Genomic DNA, 24,818 nt, shown 5'->3' on the forward strand with positions numbered 1-24,818 from the left:
AAAAGAGATAGACACATTACGACACGTTTTCCTCAGTGTTATGCTATACACTCAGTTTTTTTACGCTCGGAATACGTACCTCGTAAAAAACCACGTTAAATACGCGGAAATCAAATCTGCGTTGAAAAACCGCGGCAATTTGAAATCCCACGATTCTTTCAAAATACCGCGTTAAAAATATCCTCGTAAAAAATATTCTGTCCGGATCGTAGAGACGATTGCTCTCACGATTCTGTCGCCGACATACCTAAATTTGGATTCTTGAGGTTTTCCATAAGCGATTCGAACAGATTCTGTCCGTATCGCAGAAACGATTCCTCTCACGATTCATTTGGATTCTGAAGGATTCTTGAGAAGGTTTTCCATATGCGATTCGTATAGATTCTGTCCGTATCGCAGTAACGATTCCTCTCACGATTCGTTTGGATCATTTGGATTCTGAAGGATTCTTGAATAGGTTTCCCGTATGCGATTCGAACAGATTCTGTACGTATCGCAGAAACGATTCCTCTCACGATTCCGTCACCGAGTTATAGGAATCCTGGGAATTCTTACTCAGGATTCTCAGCGTGTTAGTTAGGGTTTTCATACAAACGTCAAGTTTTTTCAAAATCTACAATACATAGAGAAAAAGTCTCATTAGCAAAGTTGCTTGTAATGAAATTATCTACAACTATGCTGAAGACAACTTTGAATTTCATGCAGAAACAAAAAGTTATACATTTTATTTTTGCCATAGTAGGCTATGGATGATGTTGCCTAACGTTGCCTAATGTGAGCAATTTCAATACAAGCAATTGCTTCGAAGATACTAAAGTCCTAAAGTGAAGCACTTAAACACTACATAATTAAGTTCACGACTTTACTATTTCGAACCACTGTGAAAATCAATTTATTCAATCGAAAGTTAAAGAGTATTGATATCAAAATATTTTGTACAACAGGCCCAACAATTTAAGTTTAATTGATCGAAATGCCACAGCTTGATGCAGCTGACCCATCGAAAACCATTCCTAATTTTGTAGTGGAACTATCTGGCCTCAATACGTAATGATGAGGAAGATAATACGCTGTGCTGGGCTCGACGCCTTTTACACATTCAATTCATATTCAATGAACGTTATGTATTGCTTCTTAAATTCCTTTGATTTATCAAGCCGTTTTTTGATATCCACAAAACGCCTTTCGGCCATTTTTCTAGATTCTTCCAGCTGCATCTGTAGATCATTAAATGGAAGGTGAACTATGAAGCGCCCTTCTTTCGTTCGTTAGTAATTCTCCCGAAAATGTTGAATACAGTTTCCATTGATGAAATCTTATGCCTCGGAACCGCCATAAGATTCTACTTGCCAAAGCTGCTTTATTATAAACGTTTGAAATTGGACAATTTTCGTGACGCTCTCGATGTTTTCGGTTTTGAAATTGGATTCCTGTATTGAAGTCGGGTCCCTGTATATACCCTGCCGTAAGACGTATTCTACGTCAAAAAATGGACATCTCTGAGAAATTTAAAAAAAATTTGAGCCGGAAAACTCTCCATTGGCCCCAGTTCAAGTCCAAGAAAGTCATTTTTTTCAATTTTTTTTCTGGAGATAATACCAGATCCTGACGCTTCATGAATTTCTAAGACATTTGGCATGAAAAACTCGATACCGACAACCTTCCCAGAAAAAATAAGTGATATCTTGTGGTTCATTTTTATTGAAATCGCGTGGCATTGCAAAGGCGCATAGGACACGTTAGATGAACGCGGGACATTTCGCGGGACGTTTTTCTTCGCGGGACATTTTGTTGAAACGCGAGACTGTCCCGCGAAGTGTGGGACGATTGGTCCTTTTGAGCTTAACACAACACTCAAGAAGTTTTGCAGCGAAGGGAAAAGTGTACCCGTAGTATATCATATATTTGAGACATTAAGACTTTAATTATAAATGACTACGTAAATCATTGTTTTTCTAGTCGTGTAGAAACACTTAAAGAGCTCTCCCACCTCAACAAAGTTACGGTACCTCTTGTGCTCGATTACCAGATTGTAAGTTGCTAGTAGTCCCAACCGTGAGCGTTGGAAATGTTTGAAATGCCGAAACACGAATTTGGCTAATAACAAATTTTTATTCTAACAATCCTTGTCTCCCATTTCCTTATAACCTATCTAACCTTTTCTTCTCTCTATCGGTTCCCCTTTTCTTTCTCTACTTTTTAAGAGTCGATCAAGATTTGATTCTCGCTCGGATCAACAGGTTATTGCCCCACGCCAACGGTCATTGTCCTCGCCAAGTAAATAAGCAGCTTTCTCCCGCCAGATCCCACTTAGTCCTCTCTCCATCGCGGCTCCATTTCGCCCGTTTCCTGGTGACAGGATACACTAACCTGTGAACCGGTCAATCGTTGCGTGGCATGGGCGTCGGGAGGGAAACATCAACATACACAAACACTTCCCAGTTAGTTAAGACTAACAAAGTTAAAACGAGATACATTTACGCAAACAATCCCACAAACCTTCTAAGCGGAAGCTACCAACGCTTACATGATCTTGGGAAATAATATACTGACATCCTATTAAGACAAGGATTTGCCTAGATATTGATTGGCTTCAAACCGTTGATGTTATTCTATCGAATAATTGCAACTAATCCTCAACTATATGTAATTAAGTTGTAAATGATTTCCATACTTAATATTTTTATATGCTCGTTATTTACGTTTCAAATTCTATCGAACATCGCTCTGAATATAATATTATGTTTGTTTAAATATTACAGTGGATCTTCATATGAAGGGCATTGGCAAAATGGAAAAAGACATGGCCTTGGTGTTGAAACCAGAGGAAGGTGGATATACAGAGGAGAATGGACACAAGGTTTTAAAGGGCGGTATGGTGTGAGGCAAAGTATATCGTCTACTGCCAGATATGAAGGTACATGGGCAAACGGCCTTCAAGACGGATACGGGTCTGAAACATACGCTGATGGAGGTAACGTGATTCTTTTCCTACACTTTAGCTTAAACATCTTCTAAGTTTTTGAAAACTTCAGGAAGCTATCAAGGTCAATGGTTGCGGGGTATGCGTCACGGGTATGGTGTACGAACATCGGCTCCTTTTGGTATGGCAGCTCGTTTTAGAACAAAAAATATCAGAGTCTCAATGACATCAATTAGGAGCAATGACGGCAATAGCAATCAAATTGTTTCTTCAGATGCAGCTGAGAAGCGCAATCACAGAATAGATGATGCCCGAGGCGGGTTTGTCTTGAAAGCTAGATCCGATGAACCACCTGCTAGACGAAATAGTTTAGTGGAAAAGACAAAGAAAGGATTATTATCCGTAAGTATTGAAACCAATATATCGTAGATGTAAGGTACACAGAGACAAACTAAAATGCGGGGTATGCTGAGCTCTCACTTCGGCCATTGGTGATGAATTGCTATAATTATTTTTTTTATTAGTGAGTATCACTTAACGCATTTTTCAACTGCAACACCTGAGGAGCGACAACTGGCTTCTTACTCTTCATCATCACTCATCTCGATTATCCCCGTTGTATTTTTCACAAGTGATGCCATCCACACCAAAAATACTTGAATGTTTTAATGCTCTCTATCATCATTATCCACAATCCCTCCTGCAGGCGATACAGGGTGAGGAAACATCATCCGTGTTCAATGTTCTAGTCATAACTTTATTCTTTCAATATTATTATCACTGGAGACTTGGCCCTGCGGCACCCTTCTGTACCCGAAAATGAAAATGAAAAATGAAACTTTATTCTTTCAATATTAAGCAACAACATATTTATACAAAATGTAGATACATTAGCATGGTTTGTAATTTTTATATCACGGACTCGACCCTTCAACGCAGCCCTTGGCTTCAACAACGCACGCCTTCAATCCCTTAGAGAAATTATCGACGATGGACGATAGTTCTTCCACAGATACGGCATCCCAGGCTCTGACAGCTCATACAAGTCATCAGTCAACAAGTGGAAGGCCACAAGAACGGTCCTGAATAATTAAAGGCGGTTAGCAGTTGCAGCGGTGGCGGATTCCAGTGGCGAAAGTGAGCTGCAGCAGGTACCACGGTGTCAACAGGCAGCAGCGGTGGAGGTAATGGGCAGCTGCGTTGGACCCCACCAGCGGTAATCCAATTCAGATATCGTTGGGTGAATACAGCCAGAAACTGCACGAGCCACCTCGGAAAGCTACCGCCATATAGCGTGTGTGCATATATAGCGTATATGCATCTGCATAGCTATGACATTTGCGATGCAAGGGATGATAGCTAACCCATGCAGAGTTGCCAATGTTCCAGTTTAAACTGGATTCTTCCAGTTTTTTTAAGTGATCCAGTCAAACAGTTGAATTCCAAAATCTTCCAGTTTTTTCATATGTTTGCCAGTTTCATCCAGATTTTTTATCCACTTAAGCTCCAGTTGGTTTTAGAAAAAAAATTTAAAAACGTTAATTTTCTATATTTTCCTAACGGCATTTTCAGTATTTTCTTCTCGCACGAAACACGGCCAAATTAAGAACTGCATGGCGGGGTTGAGATAAAAGCAAACTAATAGGTTTTATCGTATCAAGAAAAAAAAACTTCAATTCATTTTCTGTTGCGTAGCAGTTTGAAAATTGTTGGAAGAATTGGATACCAAGCGAGAGCGAACTCAGAAATAATTGAAATTGTTGCAACAGTTCTTTTGTTAAAAGTGAAAGTAATTGAAAAAAGTTTTTTTTCTTTATTTTGAGATAGATTGATTGCGTAATTATAATTTTGCTGCTGTTGACGCAAATTTTGCAGTTCATAATTTCTATAAAATGTAAGCTCGAAACAAAACAAAACAGACTCTGGATTTAATCACAGAAAAGCTCTTTCATAATTATTTTTTTTTGTTTTTATTTTTACAATTTATTTGGAATCCAGTTTTTTCCAGTTTTTTCTTCATCATTCTTCCAGTTTAACCAAAAAATTTTATTGGCAACTCTGAATGTGTACCGATAGCTAGAGCTGTTGCGTGTGTATGGCTAGCTATAGCGTGTGTAAGATATAGCATGTGTAGCGTACTATGGCTATTGCGTGTATATCTTTAGCGTGTACACGGATAAATATAGCGTGTGTGTGGATAGCTGTTGCGTGTGTAATGATTAGTTATAGCGTATGTATGGATAGTTAAAGCACATGTTTGGATGTATGGATAGGAATACGGTGTGTATGGAAAACTTTTGCGTGTGTATGGATAGCTATAGCATGTATGTAAAACAAACTATAGCTACAGCGGGTGTATGAATAGTTTTAACGTGTGTATAGATAGTTATAGCATATGTGTGGATAAGTATAGCGGGTGTTTATCAAAGATCATTTTTATCATTAAAAATATTAAAACGTCTAAACGAACACAGTTGTAAATTTAATTTTACAGCAACTGAATGATCAACACTTATATATTAGAAATTTCATTTAGGTCAAAACAGGTTCTTTTGAGTATCATAAATTATTGGTTAAACGAGTTGAAAGTTTTCTTAATGAGCATTCATTAAGTTTTCGTTTTTGTTTTTCGGTGCGCGGTTTTGATTTTGTTTCTTGCACATAGAGAAAGAAACAAACTTGTCGCTATCGTGAAAAATAACAAAACAATTAGAAATGCTCTAAATCACAATTAAAGAAGTTAATATATTTTCCTGTCACTCGTCAAACCCTTGATAACAACTACCGAAAACGTGTAATTGAGCTCTTGCTGTTTTAAGTTATTGCAATAAACGTATTTCTTTTAAATACATGAAGTAGTATGGAGCTAAACATAGCATGAATTTCATCGATTTAATGTCAAGCAATTTTTAAATTTTCGCTTGAATCGTTCGGTCTCCAATTTCAGATAGTTTCGTTGAGTTTGCTTTTTGCTTAGATAGGAAAATTTTACCAAATTCGCTGAATTAAATGATTGTCTTGCTAGTGCAGCTACGAACAAAGGTTTGGTTCGAACAAAGGTTTGATTCGAATATGTATGAAATGACAGTGATTAAATAAGAGAGATCCATTTTTTTAGTATATATAATTATTTATAACGTTTTAAAGTCTCAGCATTCAGATATGCACTGTTAGATAAAATTGCAGCAAATACTAGAGTTGTATTTTCCTCTACTATTTGTTTTAATGGAATATAAGAATACCGTAGTCCAACGTCATGCGGTCGTGTCTTGAATACCACCTTCCTACTTTTTGATTTTCTTGTCTATCATTCCAAAGTGAATTTCTTTTTCGTATGCTGTAAATATAATAATGTTTCGAAATGTTGATTTTTTTTTCATATTTAACACGACCATTATTGAAATTTAAGCGAGAATTAATTTAATGATTTCGTATATCTGGGTAACATTTCGTTTAAATGTTACGGGAGCGAAAGAAGCTAAAAGCGGCATTTTTGTGTTATAATTATAATTTTTAAAAGGCTACTTAAATATATTAACATGCAGGACACATTTGTATACTTATTTTAAACATAAATGTTGGATAAATTGCAAATGAAAAAAACTTGAAGAAAAATAATTTTAGTATGTTTTACACATAATGTTATATGAGACACTTTTATAACACTTACATCACTTATGAATTAAAAAAGTTGTTCAAATCATAACTCACATTCCTTCACTGAAAATCTTCAAATTCCAGTTTTGTTCTGCATTCCCAAACATTTAACACCAAAGTTGTCTCTCGCTATCAAAAATTATCTGTCATTGTCCTCATAAGTCAGTGGTTTTCAACCTTTTTCAGTTCATGCACCCCCTTTTGATAATTTACACAAGCTTTTCCCCCCTATCGGCACCATGAAAGAAAAGCTGTAGTAATTAAAAAATATAAGGCTTTTTAAACTTTAATTTTAAACAGGTTTCAAGCAGGAGCAGGAAAACACCAATACACGGGCATCTTCAGCATCACTTGTGAAGGTGTGTGTTACGATTTATCGCCATCAAGCATGTAGAGCTTTCTAAGCCAGATCTCACCAATACAGGCTTAGTCGTGTATCCTTATAAAATCGATTTGTTTTCAACCAAAAAATTAGCTGATATTCAATTTCGAAAAATATTTCACTTATGAATCCTAGTTCATTCGTGTTACCTGTTTCAACAAACTGTGTTTTAGTGGAAACATAAACGAAATAAAACTAAAAATCTGCCTACAACTTGAATAAAAGTTCGGGGCATGAGGAAATTTTTTGTCATCACCAGCGTGTTGATAATTTGCGCCCAAAAATAAAACTTGTATTAGTGAAATCGACCACTAATACTAGCGCAGATAGAAAGGTCTATTTGACGTATGCCTATAGAGCAAAATAATGCGCAAAAACCGGTGCATGGGTTTTTCGCGAGCGAATTCATTGGACACTGAAAAAAAATGTCGCACCACCGTCAATCATAAAATCGCATTACATGTGAAATTTTTCCACTCGCGATTCCCCCTCTGCAACGGTCAAATTCCCCCCCGGTTGAAAACCGCTGTCATAAGCAAAGTAAAGCCTTGCTACTACATTCCGGTTCGGAACTCGGGCTGCTGTTCAATATACACAGACTTCGGGGCCAACCATTTGGTATACAGGACAATTGCTAGGCTTGCACTATGATCCTATTGAAACTGACAGTTTCTCCCGCGACGAGACTCGAACTTACGGTCAGTGGTGAATATAATTACGGTCACGATCGACGTATGATTGTGTCCATGCCTATACTTCATTTGATAACCGATTAATACATAAGTGGTAAAGAAAGATGATCTCTACTGTGGATCACTTTTTAGGTATATTTAACTGGCCCAATTTTTAATCATGAACAATTGCCTAAAGTGATTGCATAGATTCTTATATGTGTTATTTGCAACATTTTGCCTTCAACAGTGATACACCCTGATTTGGGTATCACATGCTAGAGTAACATGTCACAGTTTCCGTTTACTTCGGTGAGTAAATAGCTGAACGCAATCTCACATTCATTTCGTCTAGATTCTATTGAATGCTACGAAACTTGGATACAAGAGTTTGTATATTGTGTTTGTGCTTGTATCGAATTGTGTTTGTATCACAAAGTTTTCTTTTTGAGTTTGTCGGAACAATCAGGGGTAACAACAATTAGTTTTTACGGGAAACACATTAAATTAAATTGTTAAATTGTCTATGCTTGCTCCTTATTGATTAATACCGAAATTTCTTTGTTGATGAATTTCGAGGCGATGAGAACCAGTTTGCTTATCTGGTTTAATTGTACCGTCTGCCGGGGTGAGATTGTGCCAAAAAAGGATACATTTTTGTTCCTTAGCTTTTAATGTACACATTTAGGCAATGAGTTTGATCCAAATCACGTCAATGCACACTTAAATGTTTTGGTAACGACTGCCGCAAATATGGTTAAGTTACAATAAATTATAATTTTGCTGAAATTGAATGAACTTTGGCCTAATCTCACCGCTTCTATGGGGTGAGATTGTGCCAAAAACAAAAAGTTGAATTTCATACCTGTTAAATGAACAGTAGTGTATCTACGAATAATTCACATGAATAACATGATAAAACAGTAGCTATAGGAATGACCATAAACAACGTGGACTATCAAGGGGCTGCGTTTCATATGAATTATGGAAAAAGGCATGACTAGATCAAATCGATATCTGGAGTAACTAGTTATGAGAACATGGCTTATGGACAGTCTCTATATACATAGTGGCGTCTCCAGGTAGCTTAGAAAGGGAAAACGTTAAGACATAAAGCCTGAGAAGACTTTTCGTTTCAATTATTATGTGACATTGACCACTATATATTTCATTGAAGATCTCAAAACCGCTGGAAACGTACCCACAACCCTCCTTCCTCGGTTTAAAAGTCATCAGTTTATATAGAATAGGTGTACAGAATTTTGTTACATTCCATAAGTAATTTACAATGACTGATACATTGTAAATTTCCATCTAACAGTTGTTAGCTTACTGTTCTCAAGCATTTAGTCATTATTTCAAATAACACCAAAGCTAGACAACACACCCTACGTAAACAAAGCAAGTGTTTTGGTGTATACTGATATAATTTTGTCGTGAATGTGAATTCCGCAAACTGTACCGTTCATTATAGCTTGGCACAATCTCAACCCAAAAGGGCTCGAAAAGTGTACAGTTTGGAAAAAACATTATTTTCTGAGCCAACACAGGTTCATTGCATAATATTTCGTCAAAACATTGGAGACGACATCCTAACGTACCAACTGAGCAGTAAGTTGATGTGATTTCTTGATCGGGTTGGTTTGCCTGGGACATTTTTGGATAACGCAGATAAGCATGTTTTTCACCCTGTACTTTGAAACATTATTTAAGTGAAACAGTTCACTGATATTATCTATATTGTGAATAAATATGTCACGTTTCATAAAGTATTGAATTTGAGGTATTAGGTTCTAGAAATCTCAAGCAATTTAACATACGAACATTTCCCGTTTTGGCTTAATCTCACCCCCGTGGCTTAATCTCACCCGGGCAGACGGTATCATAATAAATATCTTATAGATAATCCTCGATCTCAAACTTTGGTAGGCGTAAGAGGTGGGACCATCATCATCATCATTATAGGTAAAGTTACAGTTACTACTACACTTTATTACAGTTACTCTATTATGTTGTTCCCTATTCAACAAACTCTCTAGAGAATTCTTCTACTGCCCAGGTGTTTCAAGACATTGCGGTTTCTTGTTACGTCGGATTTTGAAACATATGAAACGATGAAATGATTGCATTTGGAAACATTTTTGCCTTTCTCCTAGAAAGGTATAGCAATCACTGGAAAAACCAAAGGTATAAAAGTGCTCCAGAGGGTCGAATCTCGTATATCAATCGACTTAGTTCGACGAGCTGAGCATTTTCTGTATGTGTGTGTGTGTGTGTGTGCGCGTGTGTGTGTGTGTATGTATGTATGTAACGGTCTCCCAATCTCACTCGATTTTCTTAGAGATGGCTGTACCGATTTTCATAAAATTAATTGTAAATGAAAGGTCCAGTTGCCCCATAGAACCCTATTGAATTTTATCGTAATCGGATTTTTAGTTTCGAGGTTATGTATCAAAATGTGAAAATCACAAAAGTTCAATATCTTAGTAACTACACAACCGATTTGAACAAAACTGGTATCAAAAGAACGGGCTTGTTTTTCGAACCATTTGTAAATTAAATTTCTAGTGTTTGGACATGTAGTTCAAAAGTTATGCAAAGAAACGTGTTTCGAAGACTGTTCAATCTTACTCACTTTTCTCAAAGATGGCTGGACCGATTTTCACAAAATTAGTGACATATAGAAGGTCTTGTTGCCCCATAATACCCTATTGAATTTTATTGTAATTGGACTTTAACTTTGTTCGTTATGTATAATAATGTGAAATCAGGCTATGAAAAGAAACATTATCCTGAGCTCACCCACTTTTCTCAGAGATGGCTGGACCGATTTTTACGAAATAAGTTGCAAATAAAAGATCTAGTTGTCTCGTAATACCCTATTAAATTTTATTATAATCGGACTGTAACGTTGTCTTTTATGTAACGAAATGTAAAAATCCCGAATCTTCATTATCTCAGAAACTACACAACCGATCGGAACAAAACAGGTATCAAATGAACATGCTATCTTCAAAACCATCGATGATTTTTACAATGAATAAACAAATGTTTTCCGATGAGTATATATCATTCACTAGTTCTTGCCTTTCTTCAAAGAAGGTATAACTATCACTGACAAAACCGAAGGTATAAAAGTGCTCCAAACGGTCGAATGGCATATATCACTCGACTCAACTCCATGAGCTGAGCATTTTCTGTATGTGTGTGTATGTGCAATTTTTCAACCTCACTCGATTTTCTCAGAGATGGCTGGACCGATTTTCAAAAAAATATTTTCAAATGAAAGGTCTAGCTGCCCCATAACCCTATTAAATTATATTGTAATCGGATTTTTAGTTTATATGTTATGTATCAAAATGTGGAAATAACGAAAGTTCATTATCTCAGGAACTACACAACCGATTTTAACAATATTGGTTCTAAATTAACGGGCTACCTAAAAAAAACCCTAAACATTCGAATTTTATAAAGATTGGACATGTGGTTTGAAAGTTATGGAAAGAAACGTGTTCTGGAGACTTTTTATTTTACTCATATTTCTCAGAGATGGCTGAACCAATTTTCATAAAATCAGTATCATATGGAAGGTCTAGTTGCGTCATAAGACCCTATTGATTTTTGCTTTTCTCCTAGAAAGGTATAGCAATCACTGCAAAAACCAAAGGTATAAAAGTGCTCCAAAGGGTCGAATCTCGTATATCAATCGACTTAGTTGGACGAGCTGAGCATTTTCTGTATGTGTGTGTGTATGTATGTATGTAACGCTCTCCCAATCTCACTCGATTTGCTCAGTGATGGCTGGACCGATTTTCATGAAACTAATAATGCAAATGAAAGTTCTAATTACCTCATAAGACCCTATTGAATTTTATTATAATCTTATCTGTTCTATACAGTGTTATGAAAATGACTGCAAGACAATGACAGCAAATTTTTAACTGATCCGGCCAGTGATGCCACATATACAGATTTATCTGCATTTATACAGATTTTTTGCGTATTTTTCATACAGATATCTGCATATACAGATTACAGATTTTCTGGAAATAATACAGATTTATACAGATTTTTTTGGTTTTCATGGGGTCGTAAATTAAACTGCTTCATATAGTTGAAAAACATAATTTACTGAAATGCGGTGGAGCGTGTCGGAGGTTTCATTATATTCATATGCTACGCATAAACGTGTGCATGAATGAATCACGGAAAAAATGTTAAACAAGCTATATTGCATTTTTTTCGAGAAGGATATGTCTAGTACATATGCAGATTTTATTTTACAGATTTTTTCAAATTTTACCAAGGTGATAAGATTTTATGAGCTCCAAAATACAGATGAAAATGTGACATCACTGGATCCGGCTCTCATTGTATTGCACAGCTCTCTCTGTTTCCCATACGTTCGGTAAACAGTCCGACAGCAACTGACGACAGCACACATGCAACTCCATACGGGCTGTTAGTTTTCATCTCCTTATGTCTGTTGGTTATTCCAAGCTGTCGTAAATGACAGCCTATAATCTTCCGACATCCTTCAGCATGAATCCGAGCGGGATGCCATACACGACAGTAAGGCCGATGAAAGAATGAAAGAGAGATGGTGCGAAGCACGTTTTCTTCTTACGTGGGGTATAATATCAACAATGGAAACGGTTTGCTTTGTATTCAATATGCCACCAGCCTGTGGAAAAGGAGAAACGAAAAAATTCGAGTCGATGACAGCCGCAGCCGATCAGCAGACTGTCACACTGAGCAAACTGGGCTGTCATGTCCGAAAGAACAAAATACATGCGCAAGAATGAACTGTCGTACGCAACACAAGACAGTTTCTTTGCCTTGTTTAAGTTGTAGCTGTATGTGAGTTCTCATGAACAGCTCATGCATGAGGCTGTTAGAGTGAAAAGAGAGAAAAGTCGTCAGTATAATGTCGCTCTCCAGTCATTCTCCTAAGCTTGGTTCTATATCAAAATTTAAAAATTATGAAACTTCATTATCTCAGAAACTACTCAACCTATAAAACCCTTAACATTTGAATTTTATAAAGATTGGACTTAGAGTTCAAAAGCTATGGACAGAAGCGTGTTCTGGAGACTATTGAATCTCACTCGTGTTTCTCAGAGATGGCTGGACCGATTTTAATAATATCAGTGTCATATGGAAGTTCCAATTTCTCCATGATACCCTATTGATTTTTTCTGCAATCGGACTATTACTTTGCCTGTTGTGTTTAAAAATGTGAAATCCAGCTATAAAAAGAAAAAAATATTCCGAAGACTACTCAAACTCACTCACTTTTCTCAGAGAATGTTAAACCGATTTCCACAAAATTAGTGTCAAATGAAAGGTCTAGCTTCCTTATAACACCCTATTTAATTTTACAGTAATTGAACTTTAACTTCGTCCAATTCTAAGAAACTACACACCCGATTTGAACAATACTGATTTCAGATGAACGGGCTAGTTAAGGGTTAACTGACGAATTATTATGATTGTACATGTGGTTCAAAAGTTGTGAAAAGCAAGTCATATTCGATATAGAAAAAAAAATCTTACTATAAACAATCGAATCAAAAATTATACTTCAACGAATGATATATCGAGTCTCAGTGGTGAGCACCGCTAACCGAAAATTTAGCGACGCTAATCGCTTAGTCGCTAACCGGAAAATTTAGCTCGATAATCGCTTAACGCTAAACCCACATTAACGAAACTCTCGCTAATCGCTAATCGCTAAGTTTTTAATATGTAAATAGTCATATCGCTATATTTATTGCTCGTGTTTTGTAAGATTTGGACCACTTTGATCTGTTTTGGTTAAACAAACGAAAACAATTACTTTTTAAAGCTATTTACAGTAAGAGGTTCACGAAACGGTGTTCATATTTGATTTCGTAAAAACAAGAATAACAAAAGTTATTTAGCTTGCATTGAAAATAGATACTCTTAGGAATGTGTTCATAAAAATTTAATTATTATCTGAATCGAAAAAATGGAACTAAAGTTGTCATAATTTCAAGCGCATTGCAATTTACCAAAGTTCTTGGTGTGCCGAAAATTCAATCTAGACCTTGTGCTTGTTCTTCAAAATGCTCCTGTGGCTTGTACGATAACTGGAACTCCATTCTAGGGTAAAAAACTGACAAAAGTAACTTTCGCAGTAAAGTATGTTCATCTTTCGAAGCAATTTACGTACGCCATCAGCAGTTCACAGTTTTTCTAAATATTTCTATTGTCGCTTCTCTACAAATTTTAGCGAATTAGCGATTAGCGTTTCGAAGGCCAAAATTTTAGCGACGCTAACATTCTCGCTACCCAGCTCAAAAATTAGCGAAATCGCTAAATCGCTAACTGAATTTTAGCGTCGCTAATTAGCGAATTAGCGGAATGGTGCCCACCACTGTCGAGTCTACATATAATCGAGTCCAACCTATATATGAGTACAGTGACGTTTCGATTATACCACGATCAAAAAAAAGTTTCGCGTCATATATTTAAAACATATTTATTTTATGTTATTCGCATGTGCTAATGTATGTGTATGTTCGTGTAAATCTATTTTAACAAATCATAAGTACGAATGAGAAAAGCTTGGTCTGACCGCTAGGAGGATTAATTTAGGTTTGTTTGCCTTTCTCCTAGAAAGGTATAGCAATCACTGGAAAAACCAAAGGTATAAAAGTGGTCCCAATGGTCGAATGTCATATACACCTCGACCCCTTTCGACGAACTGAGCATTTTCTGCATGTATGTATGTGTGTGTATGTGTGTGTGTGTGTGCGTGTGTGTGTATGTGCAACTTTTTTTTCTCGCTCACTTTTCTCAGAGATGGCTGAACCGATTTTCATGAAATTAATTGCAAATGAAAGGTCTAGTTGCGCCATAGGTTGCTATTGAATTTCATTCTAATCGGATTTTTAGTTTAGAAGTTATGTATCAAAATGTAAAAATCACGAAACATCAATATCTCAGAAACCACATAACCGATTTCAATTAAATTGCAAATGATCCGGCTGTCTCCAAAACTCTTAACTTTCAAATTTCGTAATGACTTACCATATGGTTCAAAAGTTATCTAAAGAAAAGTTATCCCGAGGTTGTTTAAACTCACTCATTTTTCTCAGAGATGGCTGAACCGATTTTCACAAAATTAGTGTTAAATGAAAGGTCTAGTTGCCCCATAGGTTGCTATTGAATTTCATTGTTATCGGATCGTAACTTTGTCCGTTGTTTATAAAAATGTGAAATCGCATAATGAAACTAAACATATTGACTTTCTCCTAACGATCACTGGCTAATTAAACGGTAGAAAAGTGACCCAAATGGCCGAATATCATATACCATTCGACTCAGTTCGACGAATCAAGCATTTTCTGCATGTATGCATGTATAGGTGTACATGTGTGTGTGTGTGGGTGTAGGTGTGTACGTGTGTATGTGCACCTTTTTTTCGCAATCACTTGTCTCAGAGATGGTCTGACCGATTCTTTCTATCTTGGTGTCAAATGAAGGGTCTATTTGCCGCATAGGATTCTATTGAATTTCATTGTAATCAAACTTTTAGTTTTGGCGCTGCGTCAAAATGTGAAAATCGCTCTTATATCTCAGAAGCTATGAAAATAATTGAATTCGAATTAATGGGCTTTTAAACCCTTAAACAATGAATTTCATAATGTTTAAACATGTGGTTTGAAAGTTATAGAAAGAATCGTAACCCACAGACTGTTTAAAACTATAGCTACGATCAAAATATGTGGCCTCAACATTATTTAAATTTGATATTGTACCAAAAAGGGCCGAATGCCGTATATCACTCGACTCAGCTCGGTGAGCTGAGCTTTTTCTGTATATGTTTGTGTATGTGTGTGTATGTGTGTGTGTATGTGTGTGTGTATGTGTGTGTGTATGTGTGTGTGTAACGTCCTCCTAATCTCACTCGATTTTCTCAGAGATGGCTGAACTGATTTCAATGAAATTAATTGTAAATGAAAGGTCTAGTTGCCCTTTAAAACCATATTGAATTTTGTTATAATCTGATTTCTAGTTTAGAGGTTATGTATCAAAATGTAAAAATCACGAAACATCAATATCTCAGAAACTACACAACCGATTTGAACAAAATTGGTTTCAAATGAACGGGCTACCCAAAAAACTAACTTTTGAATTTTATGAAGATTGAACATGTGGTTCAGAAGTTATGGAAAGAAACGTGTTCTGGAGACTATTCAATCTCACTCATGTTTCTCAGAGATGGCTGGACCGATTTTCATAAAATCAGTGTCATATGGAAGATCTTGTTGCCCCATTAGACCCTATTGAGTTTTTTTTTTGCAAGCGGATTATTACTTTGGCTGTTATGTTTAAAAATGTGAAATCCAGCTATGAAATGAAACATATTCCGAAGACTCACTCACTTTTCTCGGAGATGCAGGGTGGCCACTCAAAACCCGAAATTAAATTCCCGGTTTTCTCCCGGTTTTTCCGGTTCGTTCAAATATTTTTCCTGGTTAATTGTACTTTTGAATTCTGTAGTTATCCATGCAGTTAAGGAATAAAAAAGCGTGACTTTCGATTTACATCTTAATATGCTCTAAGTCACTTCTTGACGTGTTCAGCCTTATTGAAATCAAGAGATATAGTGGCAAAAAATCGAAAAATGCGACGGATGTCACCTTTCCGAGAGGAGATGTCTACAAGTATCTTATAGACAACGCATATAATACTCATTACCGAGGAATTCTAGGCCAAATTAAGTTTGAAGGAATCGTTTTACCTCAACCAGATAAGATTCAATGTATAAAAGAGTAATATAGAAAAGAGTATTCTCATAACACTTAAAACAAGTTACTTTAGCAGCTCACGCATCTCCTCATCAATATCAATTTCGTGTCCTCCTCCGGCAACCTGTACTGTATCGTACACCAAGCGCTGCGCTGCAAGTCTGTCTTTTTCCAAATTCATGACTACGCACTCCTTTTTCACGGAGAAACCTCGCTCCAACGTGGCATTGCCAACCGATAGAATCAGAATCTTCTTAATAAACACAGTAAAGTTAGAAAGTTTTTTGCCTGAAGCAGCTATCAGATCTCTACAAAAAGTATCAAGGTAGGAAGTCAGCAATGTCTTCGTCGAATGCATACTCAATAGTTGTGAGTATTCATGGCGACATTTATAGGCGACATTTGCTCTAGGCAAAATTCTAGCCATTTGAATGCTACTTCCGGGGAGCTTACCTTGGTCAAGTTAGCTTCCAAGAGAAAGATGAATAGAAACAAAAACTGTTTTATGCACTGTAAGATATATCAGCTATCTTTTCCGGGTCACAGGACTAGTCTTTTTTTGGTTAAGTATTCGAGGAAACTTACTTAAGAAATTTTGGTCTTGTGATCGCCATGAGATGGCTGACAAAAAATGGGTTTGTATGGCACAATCCCACTGGCACAATCTCACCCCGGCTTGCAATGTTAAGTGAAATTCCTGGTTTTTTCCCGGTTCCAAACGATTCCAGGTTTTTTCCCGGTTCTCCCGGTTTTCCCGGTTGGGTGGCCACCGTGGAGATGGTTGAACTGATTTCCACAAAATTAGTGTCAAATGAAAGGTTTAGCTGCCTCATAACACCCTATTGAATTTTGCTTTAATCGGACTGTAACTTCGTCTGTAATGTATCGAATTGTGAAAATCACGAAACTTTATTATCTTAGAAACTACACAACCGATTTGAACAATATTGATATTAGATGAACGGGCTAGTTAAGGGTTAACTGATGAATTATGATTGAACACGTGGTTTCAAAGTTTGACTGCCCTATACGTTTCCTTTTCATTTGATTGTAATCAAACTTAGGCAACCGTTATGTATTAAATTGTTAGAACAACGAAAGTCTATTATCTCAAGTATTACACGACTTATTTGAACATACAAACGAGTCATCTCTCAAACTTACAAATAACAAACTTCATAACAATTTGATATGCTGTTCAAAAGTTTGAAGTGAATATACCTCTATTGTATGTAAGCGTTCATGTAAATCTACTTTTACAAATAATAAGTTTGAATGAGAAAGGCTGAGTCTGACCGCTAGGTGGATTGATTTTTTCAATGAAAATTCTCTATTGTTTGCAGGGCCTTAAAATAAGAAAACAGCGGAGTACTGGTGATTTGGAAAAACGTGGAGCAGGATCAGGGAGTATTCGATCAACTGCTTCCATCGCATCATGGCTGAGTACGGAGTCCTCGCAGTCAGGAATGACCAACAAGTATGTTATCTGAAAACATTTTGATTATTGTTTACAATTTCTTTTTTTCTGTCAGTAGATCAATGCATACAGATTCCAATGCTAGTTTTATCGTAGAAGACGAACAACTTGATGGGAGTGTGACTGAAACTTATATGGGTGAATGGAAGAATGATAAGAGATGTGGTTACGGTATTTCTGAAAGAAGCGATGGGTTGAAGTATGTTATTAATTATTCCACTGTATAATCAGTTATTCTATGACTTTCTCTTAGGTACGAAGGTGAATGGTTTTCTAATAAAAAATATGGGTATGGTGTTACCACATTCAAAGATGGAACAAAGGAAGAGGGAAAATACAAAAATAATGTACTTATAACTAGTCAAAAGAAGCGGCATCTGTTTCTTATTCGATCTGCCAAGTTTAGAGAAAGAATTGATGCTGCGATAGATTCAGCTCAACGTGCTTCGAAGTATGCTTTGCAAAAAGCTGATATAGCTATTTCTAGAACAGCAACAGCTCGTGGCAAAGCTGAACTGGCTGATGTTGCTGCAGATCAAGCTCGTGAAGATTCGGATATTTCCATACAAATGGCAAAAGAATTCGCTCCAGACTTCAAGCCGCAATTGCTGGATCGTTTTGAACGGTTAAAACGAGATCGTTGTAGGCTGGATTATACCATAAAGGCAACACCGATAGAACCATCAAAACCTAAAACCGGAGAAAATATATCGAAACAACATCAATTCAACCAGGTGCCTACAGGGTCATCACTGCAACCACAAATACAGCAATCAAATTTTAATCACGATATTAGCAGTGATTTTTATGACAACGGGTACCCTAGTTCACAACAGCCAATATCGAGTTTAAATGCGCCAATCAAACCAAGTACTAGGAAGTCATCCCAAACGCTTGAACGAAACAATCAACAGAGCAGTGCAAATATATCAAATATTGCGAATAATGTACAAAGCACTCTCATGACACCCAGTAAGTTAGTAATGCAAGCCGAAATATTGAGTAATCAACAGAGACAACTTGATTCGAATTATTCTGATAGGCAGAATTTTCAACAGTTAGAATTAGAAAGATATCAACACGAAAACATCACGCGAAATTCCATTCAGACTTCTAGTTTAGCAAAGCCGGCGGTCACGCTAAGTCAGAGTAATCAAACCTCTATTGATTATTTTGATCATTACAAACGACCTCCTAGCAGAGACGGTTCGGTAGATCGATATTCAAGAGCCGCAAGTAGGTTAGGTGGGACTCAATCGAGACAATCTTCAGTAGATAGAACTGGTCAATATTATGCTAATCAAGCTAATGCGAATGACACTGTACCGGATCGATCAATTCGAGCAGGTTCGCAGATACGAGGTGTTACCCTTACGCAGAATGTTTCTCAAAATAATAGCTCAATGCATACTGGAAATGGAGTGGGTCTAATATCTCAAACTAGAGCTGCGAGTCCTTTTCATCAACCATCAAGTGATTCGAATCGTAACCAACCGTTTGAAGAAGTTCTTTTACGACAGCGAACCCTTGGTCAAGATATTATTCCATCCCTGTCACAGCCAAAGCGAACCGAGAGTTTGTATCTTTCCAAATCAGGTGGTTTACAAAACGAATCAGTTGGAGCTGTTGGCGTCAGTATCGCCATGAGTAAAGGTGGTCGTGGTGCTTTAGGTGCTGGTAGTGGAAATGGAATGTTGAGAGCACCGAAGGTAAGCTATTGATCATTTTAAGATGTGGACATACTTTTCATTGAAAAACAATTTAACTTAAAATATGCTAGTATCAATTTAAAAAAATATAATTCCTCAGATGCGGCTTGAACTTATCGGGAAGAAGAGTAGAAAAACAAATGGTTGGATTGCGAATGGCCTAATGTTAATCGGTAAAACTACATGAACATTCTTGAATAACACTTGACCGAATCTCGAAATGCCAACACTTTACTCTATGGTAAGGTACCATCGGTACCATCGGACCGTATCGCGGTAACAAACAACTAATCTTCTGATTACTAAGATTGCTCAAACCTATTTTGATATTGATATTTGTAATTCCGGCCTTTCCTGATTATGTTATTTGTGTAATGGTCATTCGCAGGAACTCTCTCGATATCTGGGCAATTCAAGATAAAATACTGTTCACCATTGTTATGAATTAGCTCTCTGCATAGTCTAGTCCATCATGTTTAGAACATGGTGAAACGGTTTGGTCAAAAAGTAGTCGCGCGGTGAGGCAGCTTTTTTGAGCTGGAGGGATGGAGGCGAAACGTCGCTAATGTCGTTTTCGTTTTCGCGGTATAGCTACAATTTTTCCGTGCTATACTTTGCAGCTTTAAATAAAACATTTTCAATGTCATTGCATTGGTATGCGTAATAATGGGATAGCTGTCAATTCTTTTTGTTTTGGTCATTACCGCATTCGTCATTTTGTCTCGTTTCCATTTCATATGTCCATTTCGCAATTGTGCTGAGAAAAATTTTACCTTACACTTAACCACGTGGAATCACATTTGTTGTTTTGCTTTCGTCTCGATAAGACGCAAATTGTTCAGCTCTGCTTGATTCGCGAAATAACAATACACGAGTTATCGTACGGGTGTTTTTTTTGTCGATTAGTTCTTGTGCTGTGCGATAACAATAGCCTGCAGTATATCGGCAGAAACATCTTCTGCACACTGGTAGGGGCAGGCTACCCCGCCAGTGATCCGATACGCAGCTGATATATCAGCAAATAGTTCCCCCGCACCGCTATTACCCCGCTAGCAGCACGGACCACCATACGATCGAGCGAATGGAAATCAACAACAAGTGGCATCTACAAGACCACGTGTAAGATACGGCCACTGTATTACAACACGAAGCTGGATCGTCATTGTTTGTTCTGCGGAGACACACTTCCAGATTGATCCTACTAGCAGCCGAGAGGTCGTGACTTAGACGTTCGGTGAAATATTCACTTTAGAATTATTATCATTATTAATATTATTACTATCATTATTATTATTATTAATATTATTATTATTATTGTTATTATTATTATTATTATAATTATTATTGTTATTATTATTATTATTATTATTATTATTATTATTATTATTATTATTATTATTATTATTATTATTATTATTATTATTATTATTATTATTATTATTATTATTATTATTATTATTATTATTATTATTATTATTATTATTATTATTATTATTATTATTGTTATTATTATTATTATTATTATTATTATTATTAGTATTATTACAATTGTTATTATTATTAGTATTACTGTCTTTTTTTTATTTGATCCATTGTAGTTTGAAATATTGTTTTTAAAATTTAATATCAACTATTTGATCCCCCCCCACACATTCGAATATTTATCGTTTGTGTGCGGTAGAGCGTAACGCTCCCGCAAAATGGACGACATGCAGGTGCAACTTTTCCTGGATGTGGAAACAAATGGGGAAGAAATTGAAATTTCCCCCAGCAGTTCTCCCTTACCTTCCCCTGTACCATCCCCGCTACCTAGCCCTGTACCAAGGGTACCGGAAATATGGGTAAAAGTTTACCCAGATGCCACTAGCGGTCCCTACGTTTCCACTTCCGGCCCATAAACAAACCTTTTAATATAATTCAGATAGGCAAAGAAATGGCAAAACAGTTTCCGGCCGTAACCGAGATTACGAAGGTGAGGCTGAACAAACTGCGAGTTATCGTGAGTAGCTTGAAGCAAGCAAACGAAATTGCTAGCTACGAGCTCTTTACAAGGGAGTACCGCGTGTACATCCCTGCCAAGGACGTGGAGAGCGACGGTGTGGTTACCGAAGGAAGCCTCACGGTCGATGACATTTTGCGTCTCGGGGTTGGCTGCTTCAAGAACTCCCTGATTCAAGATGTAAAGATACTGGATGTCAAGCAATTGCATTCAGTATCCATCGAAGAAGGGAAGAAGAAATTCCTCCCTTCGGATTCCTTCCGTGTAACATTCGCTGGATCCGCACTGCCGAACTACATCTCTTTAGACAGGGTTCGTCTGCCTGTACGCCTGTTCGTACCGCGGGTCATGCATTGCCAAAACTGCAAGCAGTTAGGTCATACAGCCACCTACTGCTGCAACAAGGCACGCTGCAGCAAGTGCGGAGGCAATCATGCTGAGACCGCTTGCAGTGAGGATACTGAAAAGTGTCTTTACTGCGAGGGAACTCGGCATGACCTTTCGACGTGTCCCGCGTACAAACAGCGCGAGGAAAAAATTAAGGAACGATCAAAGCGTTCTTTTGCAGAAATGCTTAAGAGGGCTGAGCCACCCACGACAGGAAACATCTTTTTTTTTGCCAACCAATGAGGGTACATCTGACGATCTCGTCGAAGGGTGTTCTTATGCCTTGCCAGAGGGATCTGCTTTTACCCATGCTGAGCAACCCAAGCTGAACAGCTAAAGCCCTTTGTCTCCCCGGGACCGCCGTTAGGCATTACTTCAGGGAGAGGGCCCGTCGTGCTTTTCGCACTTACCTCTATGGGTAGCAGAGCAGCCTATACAGGCCAGTTAGTTAACCGTTAACTAACTGGGGCACGTCGATGGTTTCCCGTCGATTGGTGCCCTCCAAAATACTAACGATCTGTGATGCTGCCGTGATGACCGCATCCCAGATTACCCTATTTTCGCACATCCTACGCACTATATTCTCTGGCGTGGTGTCCATCCCACGTATTGCCAGCATTTCGTACCGTACCCGCTCGAAGCGCGGACATGTGAAGAACACATGCTCTGCGCTTTCTTCCGCACCCGTACAAGCGGGGCACATAGGGGACTCGGCGTACCCGAACCTATGCAGGTACTGCCTAAAGCAGCCATGGCCTGACAGGATCTGTGTCAGATGGAAGGTTACTTCCCCATGGTGCCTATTAATCCAGCCTGCTAACTCTGGAATGAGTCGGTGTGTCCATCTACCTTTTGTAGTGTTGGACCACTCCCGCTGCCACCTGGCCATTGAGGATGACCGTATGGTGTTGCGAATACCCCTCGTGTCGCGTTGGTCGAAGCACTCTACATCCTCTTTGACGATGATGCTGATGGGCATCATGCCAGCCAGGACGCAAACCGCCTCGTACGACACTGTTCGGTATGCGCACGCGACCCTTAGGCACATTAGCCTGTACGTACTCTCGAGTTTGCCGCGATGGCACGAGGTACTCAATACCTTGGACCACACTGGTCCTCCATACCTGAGTATGGACGTGGTCACGCTAGCAAGGACTTTGCGCCTGCTGCTACGAACCGCCGAGCTGTTTGCCATCATGCGAGACAGCGCTGCCACAGCCATGGAAGCTTTCTTGCAGGTATAATCGACGTGGCTCCCGAACGTGAGCTTGTCGTCGATCATAACCCCCAGAAGCTTCAACGAGCGTTTTGAGGTGATAGTGCATGTACCGGCACTAATCGATGCCTCCTGCTCAGACTTTCTGTTATTTACAACAATAACTTCAGTCTTATGGTGCGCTAGCTCCAGTTTCCTGGAGTGCATCCAGTCTTCCACTACGCGTATTGATAGCGCGGCCTTTAACTCTACCTCTCTAATAGACTCGCCATAGACCTCAAGAGTTATGTCATCGGCGAAGCCCACGATCACCACCCCTGGAGGGAGTGTTAGTTTTAACACGCCGTCATACATAGCGTTCCACAGTACCGGACCCAGGATGGAACCTTGCGGTACACCTGCGGTAACTGGAACGCTTTCCTGACCCTCGTTTGTGTTATACACTAGCACTCGATTCTGAAAGTAGTTGCCCAGAATCTTGTACAGCGGCGTCAGCACTCTGAGACTCTGTAGCGCTAAGGCTATGGAGTCCCAGCTGGCACTGTTAAACGCGTTCTTCACGTCAAGCGTGACGATCGCGCAGTAACGAATGCCCCTCCTCTTGCGTTGGATTGCAACCCCAGCCGTTCTGGTGACGGAGAGAATTGCATCCACCGTGGACCTACCTTTTCGAAAACCGAACTGGTTGCTTGATAGACCATTCTCACTTTCTGTATATTTCACCAGTCTATTGAGGATTACCCTCTCAAGCACCTTGCCCGCCGTGTCCAGCAGGCAGATTGGTCTGTATGCCGATGGGTCACCTGGTAGTTTCCCAACCTTCGGCAACAGCACCAGCCTCTGGCGCTTCCACACGTCCGGGAAGAGGCAGTCGTCAAGGCATTTCTGCATGACCGCCCTGAACAACCCGGGGGCTTCTTTGATGGCCGTCTTGATGGCCAAGTTCGGGATTCCGTCTGGTCCCGGAGCCTGGTGCCTACCTTCAGGGAGTTTGCGATCTCGATCAATTCATCTTCCGTCACCCTTACCGCATCGTCAGCCTCTGCACGGCTGCCGTCACTCACGGTAGGTGGTGACTCGTCAGCCGGAGGCCAGGGACTTGGTTCGTGGCTTGGGAAGAGGCCCTGAATGATCGTTTCTAGCATCGCTGGTGATTGTTCGGCCGGGGCTAGCGTACCTCTAGTCTTGGTCATAACGATCCTGTAGGCGTCACCCCACGGGTTCGAATTGGCACTGGCGCAGAGTCGTTCGAAACAGGCTCGTTTGCTGGCTCTGATTGCACTCTTAAGCGTTGCCTTAGTGGATCTGAATGCGACACCGCGTTCCGCTCTTTGCTCGTCGGAACGTGCGCGTTGCATCCTCCGTCTTGCACGGAGGCATGCATTGCGCAGGCCTGCTATCGTATCGCTCCACCAGTATGTCGGTGGCCTACCCTCTCTAGGCGGACGAGACCTAGGCATCGTGGCGTCGCACGCCCATGACAACATCGAATTTAGATGGTCCACATCCGGGAGCAGTTCACCCCCTTCGTGCTTCCATCTAATTGCCTGCCCAAAAACATCTGCATCGAAATGCAATGTTTTCCAGCCGTAGAAGGATGGAATATTGGCCCTACTC

General features: G+C 38.8%; 1 protein-coding gene across 21 annotated transcripts in view; it reads left to right on the forward strand.

Moving 5' to 3' along the window:
• Positions 1-24,818, forward strand: part of LOC129732840 (junctophilin-1-like) — a 101,869-nt gene that overhangs the window by 58,486 nt on the left and 18,565 nt on the right. For 20 of the 21 annotated variants that reach the window (XM_055694146.1, XM_055694153.1, XM_055694157.1 and 17 more), the window contains 5 exons: positions 2,763-2,974; positions 3,036-3,325; positions 17,757-17,890; positions 17,946-18,089; positions 18,144-19,599. In XM_055694146.1, the coding sequence (XP_055550121.1) occupies positions 2,763-2,974; positions 3,036-3,325; positions 17,757-17,890; positions 17,946-18,089; positions 18,144-19,599 (2,236 nt within the window). The remainder of the gene's footprint in view (positions 1-2,762; positions 2,975-3,035; positions 3,326-17,756; positions 17,891-17,945; positions 18,090-18,143; positions 19,600-24,818) is intronic. The other variant, XM_055694161.1, reaches the window with a different exon arrangement.

Source organism: Wyeomyia smithii, chromosome 3 (assembly GCF_029784165.1).
Source record: "Wyeomyia smithii strain HCP4-BCI-WySm-NY-G18 chromosome 3, ASM2978416v1, whole genome shotgun sequence".
Taxonomy (NCBI): domain Eukaryota; kingdom Metazoa; phylum Arthropoda; class Insecta; order Diptera; family Culicidae; genus Wyeomyia; species Wyeomyia smithii.